Here is an 18,818-nt window from a genome sequence, read left to right on the forward strand (position 1 = left end):
ATTAATACTGCACAGCGTATGAAACCATGCAAGTACGAGAGCAACATGGAGGAAAGCCCAGACACTTGTCTGGATAGGTGTCCTCTTTAATCCTAAAAGCTCAGGCAGCAAAAGGAAAAGCAGGTAAATAGGATTGCCCCAACTCAAAATCCTCTGCACATCAGAGGAGACCACTGAGAGGAAATAGTGTGTGGATGGGGAGAAACAGTGCTCAAGCAAAGCAGGTGGTAAGGGATTGGTCCCAAAGCTGTAAAAATAAATAAATCAAAGCGAGCGAGCAAGCGAGTGAGCCAAGTGTGGTGTGGGTACAAAATGAAAGGAATCCCTACTAATTGCCACAACACAGATGACCCTGGAAGACATACTATGTAAAAAATAAGCCAGACACAGAGACCAAACATGTTCTCATTTATGTGCAGAACCTAAGACAGTAACAACAGGCAGTGATTTCTAGGGCTTGGCATTTGGGGTAATGCATTGATGTTGGTCAAATGGTATAATGTTATAGACAGATAAAAGGAATAAATATGAATTTAACGTGATGGATGTATTCATTAGATACTTTTTATCTTTCTTTACATTGTATACAGTGTCACTGTGTATGGCACAATCATGTGTTTACTGTTTGTCCAGTAAACAAATGGGTATAAGAATATTTATTTTTGCACTCAGCTCTCTCTGCTGGTCCCTGAATAAAAATAGGTCATGTAGTGACCTGGGTCTGGTAAGGGCAAACCAACTGCTGTGCTTGCCGTCAGGAGCCACGGCTCTCTGCTCAGGTCGTACACACCACCCTGCCAAGATACCGCGCCTGCGCATACTGGACCATGCTCTAATGGGCATCTCCCTATTACAGGACAGCCTTTCTCACGTCGGGATAAAGTCTTTTCTCAGTGGAATGAACTCCTACTTTCCCTAGTCCTGTCTGCTTCAGGAAGTACAAGACCTTGCTTTAAGGACCATCAAGTTCACATTGCCCTCTTAGAGAATTTTAGTCCTGCCTGATGCTCTTCTCTAGACCATGTCCATTTCCTCTGCGTCACTCTCGGGATTTGGAACCGTTTCCCTGCTTTTTGGGAAAAAAATGAGCATTATGTAGTCAATGATCTCATCTATTAGCTAGAATCAGGTGATTGCTAATTTTGGTATAACTCTTCCTCCCTATAAATATTTCATATTCTTTGAATATATTCTTTAAAGGGCAGTTGTAAACATTTATAAGCTATAAATAGTATATCATGAAGCACAGCTGGTATCGTCCACTGTTCCAAATTAAAGCCTTTCCAAGCCTCATCTGGAGGGTAAAAATTGCATACCGCATATTGTTACACAACCAGTCCCTCTGTCACAGTGCTGCTGTTGGACCGATGTGATCAACTACAAGAGCAGAGACTGCTGCCAAGCATTTCCTGCCCTTGCAAAGTGTAAAATGTCATTTCAGAATCTATCATTGACACATTCACTTAACAGGCAAAACATGGGAGTGGATGGAGAGCTGGGAGCTGCGTCAAACCTTGAAAGGCCAGAGTGTGATTCATCTCAGACATATAGCTGTGTTTTATTCTTAATAATCTTTTGAGTAAAAATATGCTAAAATTTCTTAATTAATCCTCAGAGGATCTAAATGCAAATTTAAGAATACAATTTAATCATTGTTTTATTCTCGTTAACACTTAACAAAACAAAACAAAAAATGGTGCTTTTATATCACTAATAGGGAAAAATATTGCACAGGATTGAAATAGTAACCAGGGGCAAAAAAATTGTCTAAGATTGTAGCTTTGTGCATTGGTGCTAAGAAATGTTTCCCCTTTTATAGGTCCTTAACTAGCTCAGGAAAGCCGGATGTTCCTTGTTCCCTGTACATGAAAGAGCTACAAGGCTTCATTGCCAGAGTTATGAATGACTACTTCAAGCACTTTGAATGCTTGGATTTTGTTTTTGACAACACTGAAGCTATTGCCCAAAGAGCCATTGAACTTTTTATCCGCAATGCCAGTCTCATAAGACCCCTCGGTGAAGGTGGGAAACTGCGACTTGCTGCCGATTTTGCACAGGTAAATTGATTCATTGCTTCAAGGGAGCCTCACTGTTATCTATTAAGTAAAGAATACCTAACATCAGTATTTTAACTATTCATAGAGCAAAAGAGAACAGAAAAATAACTAATCCACTGCATAAAAGAGTTTTAAAATACTGTACCAAATATTTTTGTTTTTCTTTTTAACAAAATTTAATTGTTCAAGATTAAGGCAAAGTATCTTATGTCACAATAAAGCAACACCTTGTATTATTTCTATTTTCTCATCTCCAAAAGCCAATAATAATAATTGGTTTACTTTGCTCAGAACCATGTGTACAGTGAGATGACACTGTAACAGCAAGAAAGGGGCAGCATGTTATCCTGAAAGGAGGAAGAACCCTAGCCCATCAGTGAGCTTATAGTGAGCATCTCTATTCCAGGGCTGTGTTCAAGTTCAGTGAGAGATGGGCAGGGTGCCTGATTATTTGGGTTCTCCACTAAGTACAATACTGTTTTGTCCTTGTGACTAGCCTTAAAATTACTCCAAGCTACCTGAGTTTTTCCCTTTTACCCCTTCAGTAATCAGAGTCAGAGAAAACAAGCCCTAAGCACCCAGTTTCTTTAGAATATTCAGAAGCAGATGATTCTCTTTTGACTCCATTTCTTAAACTCTCAAAGCTGTTAGCTTTACTAATCTAAGTAGTTGTTCATGTGAGTCTTCATAGCAGTCTGCCAGATCCTCCTTGGACAGAAAGATAATTACTAACATCAGTACTGAGTCCCCATGTGTCTGGGAGCATGTCCTGGCGTCCTGCTCAGGATGATGGCTGTCAGGTGCTCCTACCCTGTAGTACATGTACAACCCAAACCTGGCTTTCGAAAGCCCCTTTGTTTATAATTGATCACCACGCAGTTATTTTCATCCCCCCAGTGAGCTCTGTGAAACTGCTAGGCCACAGGAAATGAGCCTTCCTGTGGAAAACGTGCCTTTAATAGGTAAATGTGAGAAAAGAAATTAAATGCTCCTATTAAAATGGCTTAACCTTGTCCATTTTTGTCACCTTCCTTCTGTCTGTGAGTAATGACTTATGGAAGCAGTTGTGTCTGTGTGTCCAAGGACCTGTCTTACTCCTTAAAAATATCTGTGATAGGCCTGTCTGCGATGCCCTCTCCTCCAGAGTTCTGTTTGTCTTTTCTCTCCCTCCCCTCTCCTGGGCTCCCTCCCCCACCAGCTCATTTGCATTCTTCTCCAGCTGGTTCCTGAGTCACTTTCCTGGAGGCAGCACTTCAAGTCCAATTAGAGTGGCGGCTGAACAGGAAGGAGATGGCCACAATGAGTGCTGTAGGAGAGAGGCTTGCTTAGTTTAATGATGTGTTCTCTTGAAAGATGGCAAGTGTTGTCCTTTAAGGCCCTCCACTGCAGCTAACCCTGCCTCCCCATGCACAACCTCCAGAGGTGGGGTGAGCGCTCACCTTCCCCAAACTGAAGAGCTCAGAATTGTGTCTGTCCCTCCAACTCCCCCACCTCCCGCCCCTTTTTAAGACATCTTACCTTCTGAAATCATTTCCTCCTTAGGATAAGTAAAACTCTGTTATTTATGACTGACAGATTCTTCTGTTTAGAGAGTGTTTTCTGTGTGCTGAGTGGACCTTCTAGCCATGCAGTAGGTCTTAGTTGCAGAGGTTCAGTCCCTGCACCTTCCCTTGGTTTGCTGCTCCACAGTGTGTCCCAGTTTACCAAGATCCTATCATTCCTCCTACCTGGCTCAGATCCTGTGAGCCATGGGTGCAGAAAAGGCATGTTGAAGCATGGGGTTTGTGATCAATAGTATTAGCAGACATTGCCAAGGTATTAGGTCAGAATCAGTACTCCATTTTTTTAATTAAAATTTGAACTAGGGCTTTGATTTCACTAGATCAAAACTGTAATTATGTGTGAACTTCAGCTTTCAAGAGTCCTGTTTGGTTGGAAGTGTTTTGTCTGGATTCGTCAAAAGTCTTAACATTTCTCTGAAATGTGTATGCTTCACAGGCGTCAGCTGGGGACTAGAGTCTTTTAACTGGCTCATTCCTGAAAGGTCTGTCCATTCGTAATCACAGTTAAACAAGGCCGCTGAGGCTACTGGAATCCAGAGCACACAGTTCTCGTGGCTTTGGAAAGGTTCTTGTGATGAAAGTCCCTGGGGTTGGCCGAAAGCAGAGCTCAAGAAAAGACCAAAAGAAGGAATTTGGGAAGATTTTGACTTAAAGTTTCGACATAAAGACGAATAAGTGAAACATTGTAAGAATTCTTTCACCAACCCTAGCCTCCTCAGGGGCACCTGTGCACAGAAAAGGCAGTTGCAGGCTGCCATCTGCAGGGCTCTTAGTGAGGGAAGTGCCCAGCATTCAGTCCCCTAAGAATTAGGTCATGAGCATGAGGTGGCTTCCTACAGGTAATTAATTTCCTGCTGTGACCACATTGCCTCTTTGCCTACACTAATCACACAGCAGTTCACAAAGCCCTGAGCTTGTCCAAGCCCACAGGGTTCTGCTGCTTCCCACTCACTGCAGACATGCCCACAGCCTCTGCACCTCACTCACCTCTCCTTCTTCCTCTGAGGGAAAGGACAGATACTGAAGCTGGGATTAAACTCTTCAGTGGTACTCCTCGCATTTCTATTCATACATTTTTCTGGTGCCCTTTAAGTATACATTTTTATCTTTCCCACATCGCCCCAAAAGTGTGAAGTAGAAAAGAAAGCAAACTTCTTAGGTTGGTTCTGATTCCTCTTGCCTTTTTCACTCTTGACCATTGTCAGGGCATTCTTGTAGAAACATGTAGATGGGCCCAGTAGCTAACCAAATGCCTGGTGGGTACTGGACAGCAGCCAGACGAGGCAGCAGCCCAGGTGCCTACCACTGAGTGTCCATCTGGAACTCTGCAGACTCCTCAGCAGAACACTCCCTCTTTAAGCATGGACTTCAGTGTTTAAAGGGAAATGATTTCTTCAGTCTCCTGGGGGTTATTTTAGATTAAAAATTTATCTGAAACATTTAGCCTTTTGAAATCTTTCTGTGTCATCGTGGAGTTCACAATCATTTGAGGTGATAATCTTTCATACAGGAACTTTACCATAGCTATTTAATTGTTTTAACATTTAGTCTGACTCCAGGCCTAGGTCAAAGGTTGTTTGGCTTGATCTTTAAAGATAGTGAATCACAAGGGTAAGTGGAAGAAGAAAAAATGGCCAAAATATGTCATAGAAACTACAGCACAAAATATGTGTGTGGAAACCATTATATGCATCCCGCAGTTATTGGTGCGATAGAATAGCAAATCAGAAGCATGTGCCAGTTACATAGTTACCTGTGTTCAGTGCAAAGTAACTGCCCCATTCTGAAGGAGAAACCAGAACTCCCAGGCATGAGAATAAACTAGTGAGGGCTCAAAGAACAGCCCATTGGCCCTGACTTCCAGGTTTGAGAACAGTTCTGTTCTTGTCTTGTCAGCAAGAATACTGGCTTTTTCTTCTTTAAATTTTTATTTCGTTAGCCTTCATATTTTAGAGTTTTCTAACCATGCAGGATTTTCCCCTGAAGACATGGAGTATTTATTCTGAGTGTTTGGTGGTTGTTTTGAGTCTTCTGTACCAGAAGAGCAACACTGACCTAACACCAAAGCATCCAGGAGAGGAGGCTGCCCTGCACTGCTCACTGCAGGTTTCCCATTGCCTAAGAAGTCTGTGAATATCTGTCTGTGTATTGTGTTCATTTCAGCAATACAACTAATATTCAGCAGAACCATAAAGCCATTGGGCACGGATGTTTGTGTGTACATGTACACATTTATACGTGGTTTGTGATCTTACTGAACAGTTACATTTTTTAAAAGTCTCTTTCACCAAATATGAGAATTCTTGAAAGAAAGACAATCTACTTCCAATTGTCTACCTTATCCTCACATATAATTTGGTACCTGTCTGTGAGTAGGGAGTAGAACTTTCTTCACAAAGGAGGGACTGATTAAGGGTCTGTGGTCCCCATTGGCAAGGAGTGTTGAGCGGTGTTTCATAGGGTGCTGATCCCATGACTGTTTGTTCCCTGTGTGTTTCTTGAATAAAGATACTGTACTATCAGGGAATAATTTGCCCTTGGCCATTTTCTAATCTGGTCTTCACATGGAGCACATTCTTCGTCAGCTTGGAGGCTCAGTTTCCCTCTGAATACCACATACTGCAAATAACTCATGAGCACGTGGTGGATAAAGAAGCAGGAGCCAGTTATGTCGAGTAGGAGCTCCAGTCAAAGGAGGGAATAAACAGAAGCAAACCCAACACTTGCAATTTCTTGCAAGGGGACAGAATAATTTCATAGTTTAAATGATAAAATAATTAAATACTGATAATTTCAGGTTTTTAAAGGCCAATTTTGTTTCTATTTATGTGTTTGAGCATTTGCCTTCATGTATGTATATGCTGTCTGTGTGCTCACGGAACACAGAAGGCGGCACCAGATCCCTGGAAATGGAGTTACAAGCATTTGTGAGCCACCTTGTGGGTGCTGAGAACTCAGCCTGCTCCTATCCCCTGAGGCATCTGTCCAGCAGCAGCTTTATTACTGAACACTTTATGTCACGCAGGCAGTCTGTGTGTGCACTGAGTACTTACCATGTCCACGTGTGACAGAGCAAAGAATGTTAGGGTCACATTATAGTGCCTGTAGTTTAGAATTCTGCTATTTACACGGCACTAACATCTCGAGAGCTAAAACTTTATAATCATTTGGACCATAATGACTGGTAAAATGTTTCATCAGTTCTGTCGACTATGGAGACTTGCTGTGACCACATAGAATACAAGAGCGTCTTTTTTCCTCTATATTTCAACTAAGACGATGTCTTAGTTAGGGTTTTACTGCTGTGAAGAGATACCATAACTAACGCAACTTTTATAAAGGACAAGTTCAGAGTCCATTATCATCAAGACAGGAGCATGGCATCATCCAGGCAGGCATGGTGCAGGAGGAGCTGAGAGTTCTACGTCTTCATCTGAAGGCTGCTAGTGGAAGACTGACTTCCAGACAGCTAGGGTGAGAGTCTTAAAGCCCATGCTCACAGTGACACACCTACTCCAACAAGGGCAAACCTTCTAATAGTGTCACTCCCTGGGTTGAGCATATACAAACCACCACAGACAGGATTTGAACTCCTCTTACTTAACAACATCAAAATATCTCATCTTCGGCAACTTTGGTAAGAAGTGTAAACGTCATTAAAGTCTTTTCTTTTAATAAATCTAAATGACTTCCAGAACTTGTTTCATAGCCAGTTAACATTAAGTTTATAAAGACCACACCTCTTTAGGATTAAGGTAAAGTAGTGGTTAATCTGTCAACTTGATTAGATTAAAAATGTCCTAGGAGACTAGCAAAGCATGTCTAGGAGGGCGTTTCCAGAGAGGATTACCTGAGCTGTCCAGCCATCCGCAGCTAGGGGGGAGCTGGGAAGGGGAAGGGGGACAGGAGTGCCCCCAGCACAGGCTCTCCCTGTTTGCTGGCCACCACCTGGTGAGCTGCTCTGCCCCTCCACTCTTCTCCGTGTTCCTTCATGTCAGGAAAAACTGGCAGATACAGATGAGGTGTCAGGCTTAGCCGTCAGAGCCTGGCATGTAAGCTATGAACTGTCTTCATGTTTTAGATGGAGCTGGCTGTGGGCCCACTTTGCAGACGAGTGTCGGATTTGGGAAAGTCCTACCGGATGCTGAGATCATTCAGGTGAGACCCAATTCTTATAAAAGAGAATCATCTCACCAGCAAGTCAGTCCTTTCCTCCTATTTGGGTTAAGCTTTATAAAATTGTCAGCATTCATTTTTTATTCTAACAATGCCACTATGAGATGAATCATTTGAAAAGTTATTGTTTAAGTCAGAGAAGCATCTAGCATTATATATGGTAGCTTATACCACAGCAGGGATGTGTGTTTTCTCTGTTTGAATTATAGTTCACAGGTTGAGCTGATGCATGCTTTCTAACTTGCCGTTCTTGCAGAAGCATATTAACAGAAACACTAGGAAATTCATTATAATATAGGCATGGGGGTTTTTCTGAAAATTTTATTTGTTCATATGCATTTTTGTTCTTTTTTGGTTTTTTGGGGAGGGGTGGGGGAGACAAGTTTTCTCTGTGTAACAGAGCCCTGGCTATCCTGGAATTCATTTTGTAGATCAGGTTAGCCTCTGCCTCAGGATCTCTGTTCACCTTCCTCTGCCTCCAGAGTGCTGGGATTAAAGGTGTGCACCACTATGCCCAGCTGGTCACGTACACTTTCATCCCATCTGGTTAGAAAACTGTAAATACAGTATAAGCATACACACCCTTGACTGTAGCAGCTCAGTGGTGGACCTAGGGAATGGGTTAGGGAGCTCAGGCTAATGTAGCCGACCACCAGGCTTAGGATTGAGCCTCCTACAAACCTGGTCAGAAAGAGGACTAGTGAGCGAGTTCACATGCATAACCTAATAACATAGCAACTGAGTGAAGGAAGTTGACCTTCCCACTGCTGAGCGCTTTGTTCTGAAAACATCACGCAGCTTAACACCTTCAGTAGTAGACGCTAAAACATAAGGTGGGATTGCTCACATGGCTGCTTACTCAGGAAATTTCCACATTTTTCATGTAGTAACCCATGAAAAATATTCGCACTAAAAATGTGGCCAACTCTATAGACTGGAGAGCTCTCCATAGTAAACATGTATAACAATTTTGTGAGTCCAGCGTGCTGCATGGAAGGTTTTTACACAAGCTGAGCAAACGTCTGAAAGCACAGTGACCCCTGGGCATCTTCTGTAATACAGCGTGGTAGTCCAGTTACGAGCTGCCTGAAGATTGGCTGTCTTGGAAACCCATCAGTAAGTGGCATGCAGTCGTGTGGGAGCCGGTGTTGCCGACAGAGACCGTGAGCCTTACCCTGCCCATTTGTAGTCGACAGAGTTGCTTTTTCAGTACCAGCAGCAGAGCCTGAATTTCGCTTTTTTGTAGTTATCACTGCACATATGTCCACAATTGCAAGGAAACTTCAAGTGGGCGCTCATGTATTTTTCAGTTACCTTCTCTAGATCTGAGAAGCAAGCTCTTTAAAATAAATAAATAAAACTAAGCATCATGTTAAACTCCGGTCTGCACTGTAGAACTGTAAGGGTCTAGGATAACCAATCTATTGTTCTCCTGTGTGAACTGTAAAAATAACCACATTGAAACAGCTGTGCATTTGTTTCCTTTGAGTAAGACCATGGTCCAGTTTCTTAGTTACTTTCCTGGACTGTGATAAAGCATCGTGACCAAGGTAACTCTGGTTCTATCATAACAGGGAGGCATAACTACACGCTGCAGGCAGGCAGGCAGGCAGGAGCCGGAATCTGAGAACCCATCCTCAAACTCAAGCAGGAAGCAGAGAGAGCACACTGGGGTGCTGTGGGGCTTTAAACTCAAAGCCTGCCTAGAGCAAGGCCACAGCACCTACACCTTACCAAGGACCACTAAGTTGGGACCACATGTTCAGATATCAGAACTTATGGGGAAGGGTGTTTTCATTTAAACCACTACACGTAGCAGACTGCACCCCATGATAAAATGATGCCTGCCCTGGCTGAGGCAGTAAACATTCTGAGGGCATTAGTCAAGTAGCTTCTGGTAAAGAACCAAAAAAAACTATTGGCTTGACATTCATTTGCTATATTAGTTTTTTTAGATATGTTTTTTAGATATATTTGCTATATCTTGGTTTTGATAATCTAAATTTAGGTTTTATTATATATATGTATATATAATAAATATATATAAATATAATATATAATAAATATAAAAATAAATAAATATATATAAATACTTCTGATCTTACTATTTGCTGAAATAGGATGGCTTTTTACCTCAGTACTTTTAAATTTCTTTGACAGTATGGAAAAATAAAATCTGAGGATAAGTCTTATTTATGTAAGACTGATTAACCACTTAAGATGGGAAATTTCCCGTAAACTTTCCCAATCCGTACATGAGAAAAAGAAAAGAATGTCAAAAGAGCAGTCAGGTTGGGTAATATCTTATTATACCTACTTATAGAAGCAAACATTACTGTTGATCATGCATACACTTTAAAATCACACTTTTTTCCATAAATTAATTTATTCACTTTACATCCCAATAACAGACCCCCTCCTCCCAGTACCCCTCATTATGGCCCCTCTTTATACCCACCCCTGCTTCAGGGGAGACTCCCTCTGGGTGCCAACCCACCATGGCACATTGTCTCCCACTGAGGTCAGACAAGGCAGTCCAGTAGGGAACAGGATCCACAGGCAGGCACATAGTCAGGGACAGCCCTGCTCTTAGCTCTTGATAGAGTAGTAGTCAATGCACATCTGTTTCAGACTTTTGACCATGATGCATGGCAGAGGATTTGGGGTTTTCTTAATTCTGCTTTGTTTATTTTTCCTCATAGGATCTCACTATATGACCCAGAATTGAACTTGAAATCCTCCTGCCTTAAGCTGCTGAGCTCTGGGATCATAGGAATGAACGTACCACAATGCTTGCCTGTGGTTTATATTAACGTTGTTGTTGAAACTTAGAGCTAGGTCTGGCACGTATGCCTGTAATCTCGGTTCTCACTCAGGAGACATATAGGAACAGATCATCATTCAAGGGCAGCCTGAACTACAGAGACCCTGTAAAACAGCAACTAAGGGTACCTGGAGAGCAAGCACTAGACCAGGTTTTCCAACTCCATGAGTTTAACTCACAGTGTCACCAACCTGCCATATATGTGCATGTCAACATAGAAACTCAAGCCTATAGTATGCATGGATATGCAGAACCATATGTATGGTTCATGAGAGAAGACTGAGCTTCATTTTGTATAGAACCCTCTGGTGTGTCTCCTTGGTTACTTTAGCCCCGCAGTGGTTTTATGACCCCTAATGTTTGGGCTCCAAGTTCTCCATTTCCTCACAGGGCTCTGACTCCTGAGCTGCAGCTTCTCTGCTGAGTGGGCAGTGTTTTCTCTAAACCCTGAAAGCACGCACCCTCTCTCCTGGGAGCTCCATGCTGCCAACAGTCCCTGGGCTCCCGAGGCCTGGGGTCTATAATCAGGATTGCATCCTGACGACGGAGCACCCCACACACTTGAATTAAAGGAAACATGAAACAGATTGATTAGTACCAACATATTCCGACTGGTACGTCATTCTACAGAAGTGCACTGAACTGGTTCTGACTCGTGGTTATTTGGTCACACTGGGGTAATGGTATTAAACTAGGTTAATAATTAAAATAAAACCATAGTGTATTAGGGTGTTCAAACCAGGCCTGCTATGGAAAGAATGTGTTTGGGGCTTGAGGAGAAAGGAGCTGTAAATGGGTGGTTCTGCTTCTGCCAGTGCTGCCATTGAGGAAAGACAGGTTCTGGCAACTTCTCTAAGTTGTCCTAGGGAGAGGGTGGACTTTGCAAAGCTTTCCTCTGGGAGAATGCAAAAATAGAAAGCTCTCTCTGAGGGCCTGTTTCCTAGGCTTCACAGGGTCCGTGTTCTTTATCCGGCAGAGTGTACAAAACCCAGGAAGAGTAATCTCTTCCAGTGACCTAATCGTAGGCCCCTGGTTTACTAACTCACAAAACTTATTATTACACTTTACTCTCTTTCCCAAGACAAGTGTAGAACAGTTGCAGCAGAAGGACCTTTCTTTTCTTTTCCTTTCCTTTCCTTTTTGGTTGGTTGGTGTTTGTTTGTTTGTCTGTTTGTTTGTTTGTTTGTTTGTTTGTTTGTTTGTTTTGATGTGGGTTTTCTCTGTTGTAGCCCCGGCTGTTTTGGAACTAGCTCTGTAAACCAGGCTGGCCTCAAACCTAGAGATCTGCCTGCCTGCACCTTTAGAGTTCGGGGATTAAAGGTATACACTACCACTGCCTGGCCCTAGGATCCATGATCATCCATTCATCTGCATCTTTTCCATTGTTGCTGAGCTCTCTGACAAGAGCTAGCCTTCAGCCAGTAGCCCTGTGCATGCTGGATCTTCGCTGTCAATTGCACATCATTCAAAGTTGCTGTTCCACTGTGTCCAGGGGACTAATGGACAATATTGGATGGGCTCTTAAAATTTTATAAAAACAAAACCAAAATATTCCCTAATCTACCACTAAATTAAAAACAAAGTCTTAATCAGGGTTTGTATTCCTGCACAAACATCGTGACCAAGAAGCAAGTTGGGGAGGAAAGGGTTTATTCAACTTACACATTCACATTGCTGTTCATCACCAAAGGAAGTCAGGACTGGAATTCAAGCAAGTCAGGAAGCAGGAGCTGATGCAGAGGCCATGGAGGGATGTTTCTTACTGGCTTGCTTCCCCTGGCTTGTTCAGCTTGCTTTCTTACAGAACCCAAGACCACCAGCCTAGGGATGGCACCGCTCACAGTGGGCTAGGCTCACCCTCCTTGATCACTAATTGAGAAAATGCCTTACAGCTGGATCTCATGGAGGCATTTCCTCAGTTGAGGCTCCTTTCCCTGTGATAACTCCAGCTTGTGTCAAGTTGACACACAAAACCAGCCAGTACAACAAACCAAAAAATAAAATAAATAAAAACAGGCTACCAAGGAGGTGATTGCTATGACCTGCTACCATACCTTAAACACTGCTCTGTGTTTATATGGAGAGGGGATCAGAACAAACTAACAAAAAAGTAAGAATAGGCATCAAAGTCTTGTCCTTTACATCAGTAATGTTTGTTTATTTTTTCAAACTTCCTTCTTCAGCTTTAATTTTTAATGAGAGGAGCCAATACTTTTTATTGTTAAATTCTTCATGTTGTTTTCCCATCTAGAAATAATAGAAGAGCTAAAGGATAATATAGCATCCATAAAAACATCTCCTACCAAAGTAGGAGGAATCCACAGAAGGTCTCAGTCAACAGTCTGAGTTAGAGGCTAGGGAGCAGGGGAGGGCAGCAGGGGCTCCTTTACAAGGGAGGAGGGCAGTGCCAGCCAGTTCTCTCTCCAGTTAAGATCTCAGCTTCTGGCTGCTCCTTCCTCCCCCACCCCCCAAAGCCTTAGTAAGCCCTCCCTTCACATCGTGCTGCCATCTGCCTCTGAGCACTCTCCCTGATGGTAACATCAGTGGACTAAGTAATTAAGCCAGCAAGCTTCTTGCATACATTTACATTTTGCTGTCTCCATTAGAGTCCCTCTGGCTGCAAAAACCTTTTCATACTTGGACAGAATGCTGCCTCAGAAAAATGCTGACATTCCTGATCTGCCCCTACAGGCCTTGTATTTCTACATGTGACACATGTGTCAGAACTGTCAAGACCCCATCCTTGTCTGCCTCTCTGCAGTATGACAGTAACCTCTGAGCACCAGATGCCTGAAGACTTTGACTCTTGGCATTGTCAGTGCAGCTGCCTCTGTGGATCTGTGCGCTGACACAGAAAGGCCCAGAGACACTGGCTCCAAATACAGAACCCGCCTTCCAGCAGGCCCCGGCACCTTACCCCTGAAGGGACAGTTTCTTTCTAATGTCGACAGCCTGCATTGCTGGAACCTTCTTTATCTGAGTTTACCAGATCAGTGAAAACAGTCAGGAAAGGGGACTGTGCTATACTGGAGCTTTTAGAAAGGGAGGGCTGAAGAGCTGGCTCAGGAGGAAGGACAGTGGTAGCTACAATAGGATGCTCCTTTGTGCTGGTTTTTGATTCAGGGAGATTAATTAATACTTTTCTAAGGGCTTGATCTATTGACCATACAAGTGCTGCTAAATCTGATCAGATAAAGGCCATTTCCATATATTAATAAGGGAATAAGTCATCAAAAAGGTATAACAATTATGACTAAATGTTGTGCCAAATGTAGGAACTCTGTCCTGAGCACTGTATGCCTCTTTCTCTCTCTCTTCGTCAGTGATCCAGATTTGCCAAATAGTCTGCCTACTTTAGCAGTGAATGCAGGTTCTTCTATTCCAGTCTCAATTACTAGTATTGACTCTCACATCTTAATTACTAAGACTAACTCTCATACCAGACCACACACAGGATACAATAAGTGTATCTATAGAGAGCTACACATACATGTGAGTTGTAGAAAGTATACAAGGCAGAGAGGCCTGGTATTACAGGAGCTTATCAGCAGTAGGTGGGTGGAATGTATACAGATAAGATGCATAAATGTTTATAGGTAAGATGAATATATTAGTAAGATAACAAATGCAAGCCGGTCTCAGGGAAGAAGCCGTTGCTATAAGGATGAGGCTGTGAAAGAGACAGCGTACACTGAAGATGGAGCCAGCTGCAGAGGGACAGAGGAGCAGAGGGGACTAAGTTCCATGGGCCTTGTCAACAGTGGAGGGCTGAGCAGATGCCAGGGACCATTGGGTCTTCTCCACCTGTGTCTTGATGCATGCTCCAGGTAACAAATGTCAGGTTGGTGCGGCCCACTGCCATGACAGTGCTAGGTATATTCCATTTTCTGGGGTTCACGTAAAGGAGTTACACCCTCCCTTGGACTGGCATGTCTGACAAGTTCTTGGGCCTGGTTTGTCTGATACGATTTTAATTCACTCTCGTGCCCCTGCTCCCTCAGCTCATCCCCATACCTTTCTAGGTTAGCACCATTTCTCCTGCTAGGAGTAAGTCATCATCTGTGTGTGCGGTGGGTGGTACTGGACAGATGGGGGTGTTGGTAGGTCCACCTGCGTGTAATTATCTTCCGCCCTCAAAGTGGGAGTCAACTCTGTAAAATGGAGTCTGTCCGGCAAGGTACAACCTGACAAAGCACTATTGCACACGAGTGTAGTGACTTAGACTAGGACAGAGCCTCATCTCAGCATGCGCTCAGTAAAAACAGCACTCATGGGCACAAAAGGTTAGATGCGTCCTGATGCAATGACACTGAGTGACTGCAGACTCTAGTTTTCACAAATCATGTAAACTGAAGAACAACTACAGGACTACAGACCTAGGCTGTACTACAGGTCAAATGGACATAGGGGGGCATTTGCAGAATACTCCATCTAACAGATTCAGAGTATACGTTCTGCCATGTATCCAAAGAAACCTCTTAAAACAGGCCATAAAACACGTCTTCACAAATATGAAAGAATTAAGACAACTTACCATATCTTATCAGATTATAGTTAATACAATCAGAAACCAATAGCAATAGTAACTATAGAGACTTACAGATATGTGGAGACCGAGAATACACTTTTACAATTTTTATTATTATTACTGAGTGCGCTCAGGCATGGGTACTTTGGCAAGCATATGGAAGTCAGAGAATAATTTATGGAGTCTGTTTTCTCATTCCACCTTAACATGGGTTCTGGGGCTTGAATTCAGGTCTCCAGGCTTGCATGGGAAGTACCTTTACCAACTGAACCACCTCACTGTGTGTGTGTGTGTGTGTGTGTGTGTGTGTGTGTGTGTGTGTGTGTGTGTGTGCGCGTGCGGGCACACATGTGTACACTTAACATTTCTGTATGTATTTCAGTGTGGTCATGTGTGTGCCCCAGCATGTGTGTAAGGTTAGAAGAGCACCATGCAGGAGCTGTCTGTCTCTGGGATTAAACCGAAGTTATCAGGCTGAGCAGCAAGTTCCGTTACCCCTGCACCATCTTGCCAGTTCCCTCTCAGTACATGCTTGAGTGATCAGTGGGATAGCTGAAGAAATGGGAAGGACATTTACAATTACTAGAGTCAAGTAAAAATGATAGCACAGTTTATCAGAGCCTTCCACTGCCACTAAAGCAGCTTGCATGAGAAGCTCAGAGCTTTAGTGCTTATAGCAAAAGTCAGAAAGATCTCAAATAAATAAGCCAACAGGATACTTCAAGTGTTAGAAAAACAAGAGCCAGCCAAACCCAAAAGTACATGAGTCAAAAGCAGCATTCAAGATCAGAGCAGAAATGAATGACAACAGGCACTGAGAGTAACATAGGAACCAGTCAGACAGAGAGTAACATAGGAACCAGTCAGACAGACAGTAACATAGGAACCAGTCAGACAGACAGTAACATAGGAACCAGTCAGACAGACAGTAACATAGGAACCAGTCAGACAGAGAGTAACATAGGAACCAGTCAGACAGAGAGTAACATAGGAACCAGTCAGACTGAGAGTAACATAGGAACCAGTCAGACAGACAGTAACATAGGAACCAGTCAGACAGACAGTAACATAGGAACCAGTCAGACAGACAGTAACATAGGAACCAGTCAGACAGACAGTAACATAGGAACCAGTCAGACAGACAGTAACATAGGAACCAGTCAGACAGAGAGTAACATAGGAACCAGTCAGACTGAGAGTAACATAGGAACCAGTCAGACTGAGAGTAACATAGGAACCAGTCAGACTGAGAGTAACATAGGAACCAGTCAGACAGACAGTAACATAGGAACCAGTCAGACTGAGAGTAACATAGGAACCAGTCAGACTGAGAGTAACATAGGAACCAGTCAGACAGAGAGTAACATAGGAACCAGTCAGACTGAGAGTAACATAGGAACCAGTCAGACTGAGAGTCGGTTCTTTGAAAAAGTAGCCAGAGAAAGAAAGGACCCAAGGATTCTAAAACTTGAGTATGAAAAAAAAAGTTATTCTAGACTCCAGTAAGGTGCACAGGATCATCAGGGAGCACCCTGAGAACTGGCTTCACAACAACTAGAGTCTGGACGTGGACGAATTCCCAGAGATGGGGCTGCTAAAACTAAACCAAGTAGATGCAGTAACTCAGACAGACACACAGTACTCAGTGAGGTAAAGAGGAAACAAAACGTCTCCAATAAAAACCCAGGACCAGATGAGGTCACTGCCAAATACTAAAATACACTGACACCTATGACTGCTCCACAAACGAGAAAGGGAGGGAGAACTACCACACCCACTCCACAGAGTAAGCAGTGTTACCCTGAAAGCAAAACCAGGCAGACAAGACATGAGAGCTGTAGTCAGACTCCTGAAAAGTACAAAAACTGCATGTGTGTGCACACGTGTGTGGTTGTATGTACATACGGGTGTGCAGCTGTGTTTGTTTAGGAAAGGAAATATCCTCGGGTGCCGTTCTTCAGGTGCCTGTCATCTTCAGTTTTTGTGTTTTGAAGTAGCCTCTCTCACTGGTTAGGGCTGGCTATTTAGGCTGGTTGGCTAGCAAGCCCTAAAGATCTGTACACTTCTGTCCCCTCAGTGCTAGGATTACAAGTGCAGTCCACATGCCCAGGTATTTTACATGATTCTGGACGTAGTAGGACTTAGGTCTTTGTGAACTTTATAGATTAAACTATTTCTCCAGGCCTTACATGCAAAAATTCTTTTTAAATTTTTTTTTTATTATTTTTATGTGCATGTGTGTACGTCGGAGATTATGTGGACCATGTTCACAGAAGCCTTTGGAGTCCAGAAGAGGGCATGGGTTCCCCTGGAACTGAAATAACATGTGGTTCTGAGTTACAGAGTAGGCGCTTGGAACTTAATCCAAGTCCTTTTTGAAAATAAATAAATAGTAAGCAGCCTTTACGACTGAGCCATCTCTCCATCACCCAAAGTTAAGTATTAACAAACAAAGAGACATCTAAGGGGGAGGGGAGACACTGGAGATGTAACTCGGCAATTAAAAGAGCTGTTGTTGAAAACCAGTGTCCTATTCTCAGCAGCTACTTGTCAGCTCACAAATATTTGTAATTCCATTTCCAGTAGATCTCACATCCTTTTCTGACCTCTGTTACACTGGGCATGCATGTGGTACTCAGACATACATGCAGACAAAATACCCACTCACATAAAATAAAAATCTTATAATCTTTTAGTTTATACCAAGGATGAAAATCAATAAATGTAATACAACTTGTGTGCAGTTATACACTTCTGTACATAAACTGCATGGTCCACTCAGTGTAAATCTGAGTCAATCTGAGCCCTTGACAAGGTGTAGAATCCCTAAGGAAGAGAGGAACAGAGGGAATGCGTCTCAGCATGGTAAAGGCTCACATGCTAGGTCTTTACTCAGCGTTATACCAAGAGGGAAAACGGAAAACAGTTCTTCTGAAGTCAGTGATAAGCCCGGGCATCTGTTCTCTCCTCCTAGTCAGTATTGTGCTCAGTCTTAACAAGGGACACAAATAATAAAGGACATATGGAAAGTATCCCTATCAAAGATGACATGACCCTATTTTTAAAAGAGTCTAACGATTTGATTAAAAAAAAAACCATGAAACCTAATAAACACTTCAGCAAAATAGCAGCATACAAAACCAACATACAAAAATACCATTTATTTTTCTATATATAATAACAAACTTTCTAGGAAAGGAATAATGGAAAATCCCACTTGCCATAAAATAGATCAATAAAAGACCTGGAAACTAAACCACCTGGAGCAGTAAGGGCCTCTGAGGCAAAAGCGTAAGGCACCGAGGACGCTGAAGGCTTTGGAGGGAACGCGCTACTTTACCAACTGATTATAGAACTCATAATGTGAAGATGGACAGACTGCCAAGTGGTTACTGTAGTCACTGTAATCAGAGTTCTGGTACTGTTCTTCACAGAAGTATAAAAATAATTAAAATTGACATAGGTGCATAACTGAAGCAGAAAGAGTAATACTGGAGCCTGTGTGTCAGATTATATTAATGTGTCACAGGAATAAAAAGGTATGGTACTAACCAAAAAGAAAAGGTGGACGAATCACAGTTACGTCTCCTGCCACCCAGTCTTTGACATTAGAGAAAAGGACCGCATCTTAATAAATGGAAAAGGTGGTTTCTATCTGTAGAAGAGAAAAC

General features: G+C 42.8%; 1 protein-coding gene across 1 annotated transcript in view; it reads left to right on the forward strand.

Moving 5' to 3' along the window:
• Positions 1–18,818, forward strand: part of Cog5 (component of oligomeric golgi complex 5) — a 290,729-nt gene that overhangs the window by 257,802 nt on the left and 14,109 nt on the right. Inside the window, exons 18-19 of the mRNA XM_032907620.1 lie at positions 1,820–2,057; positions 7,701–7,777. Coding sequence (XP_032763511.1) covers positions 1,820–2,057; positions 7,701–7,777 — 315 coding nt within the window. The remainder of the gene's footprint in view (positions 1–1,819; positions 2,058–7,700; positions 7,778–18,818) is intronic.

This window comes from Rattus rattus, chromosome 7 (assembly GCF_011064425.1).
Source record: "Rattus rattus isolate New Zealand chromosome 7, Rrattus_CSIRO_v1, whole genome shotgun sequence".
In the NCBI taxonomy this organism is placed as follows: domain Eukaryota; kingdom Metazoa; phylum Chordata; class Mammalia; order Rodentia; family Muridae; genus Rattus; species Rattus rattus.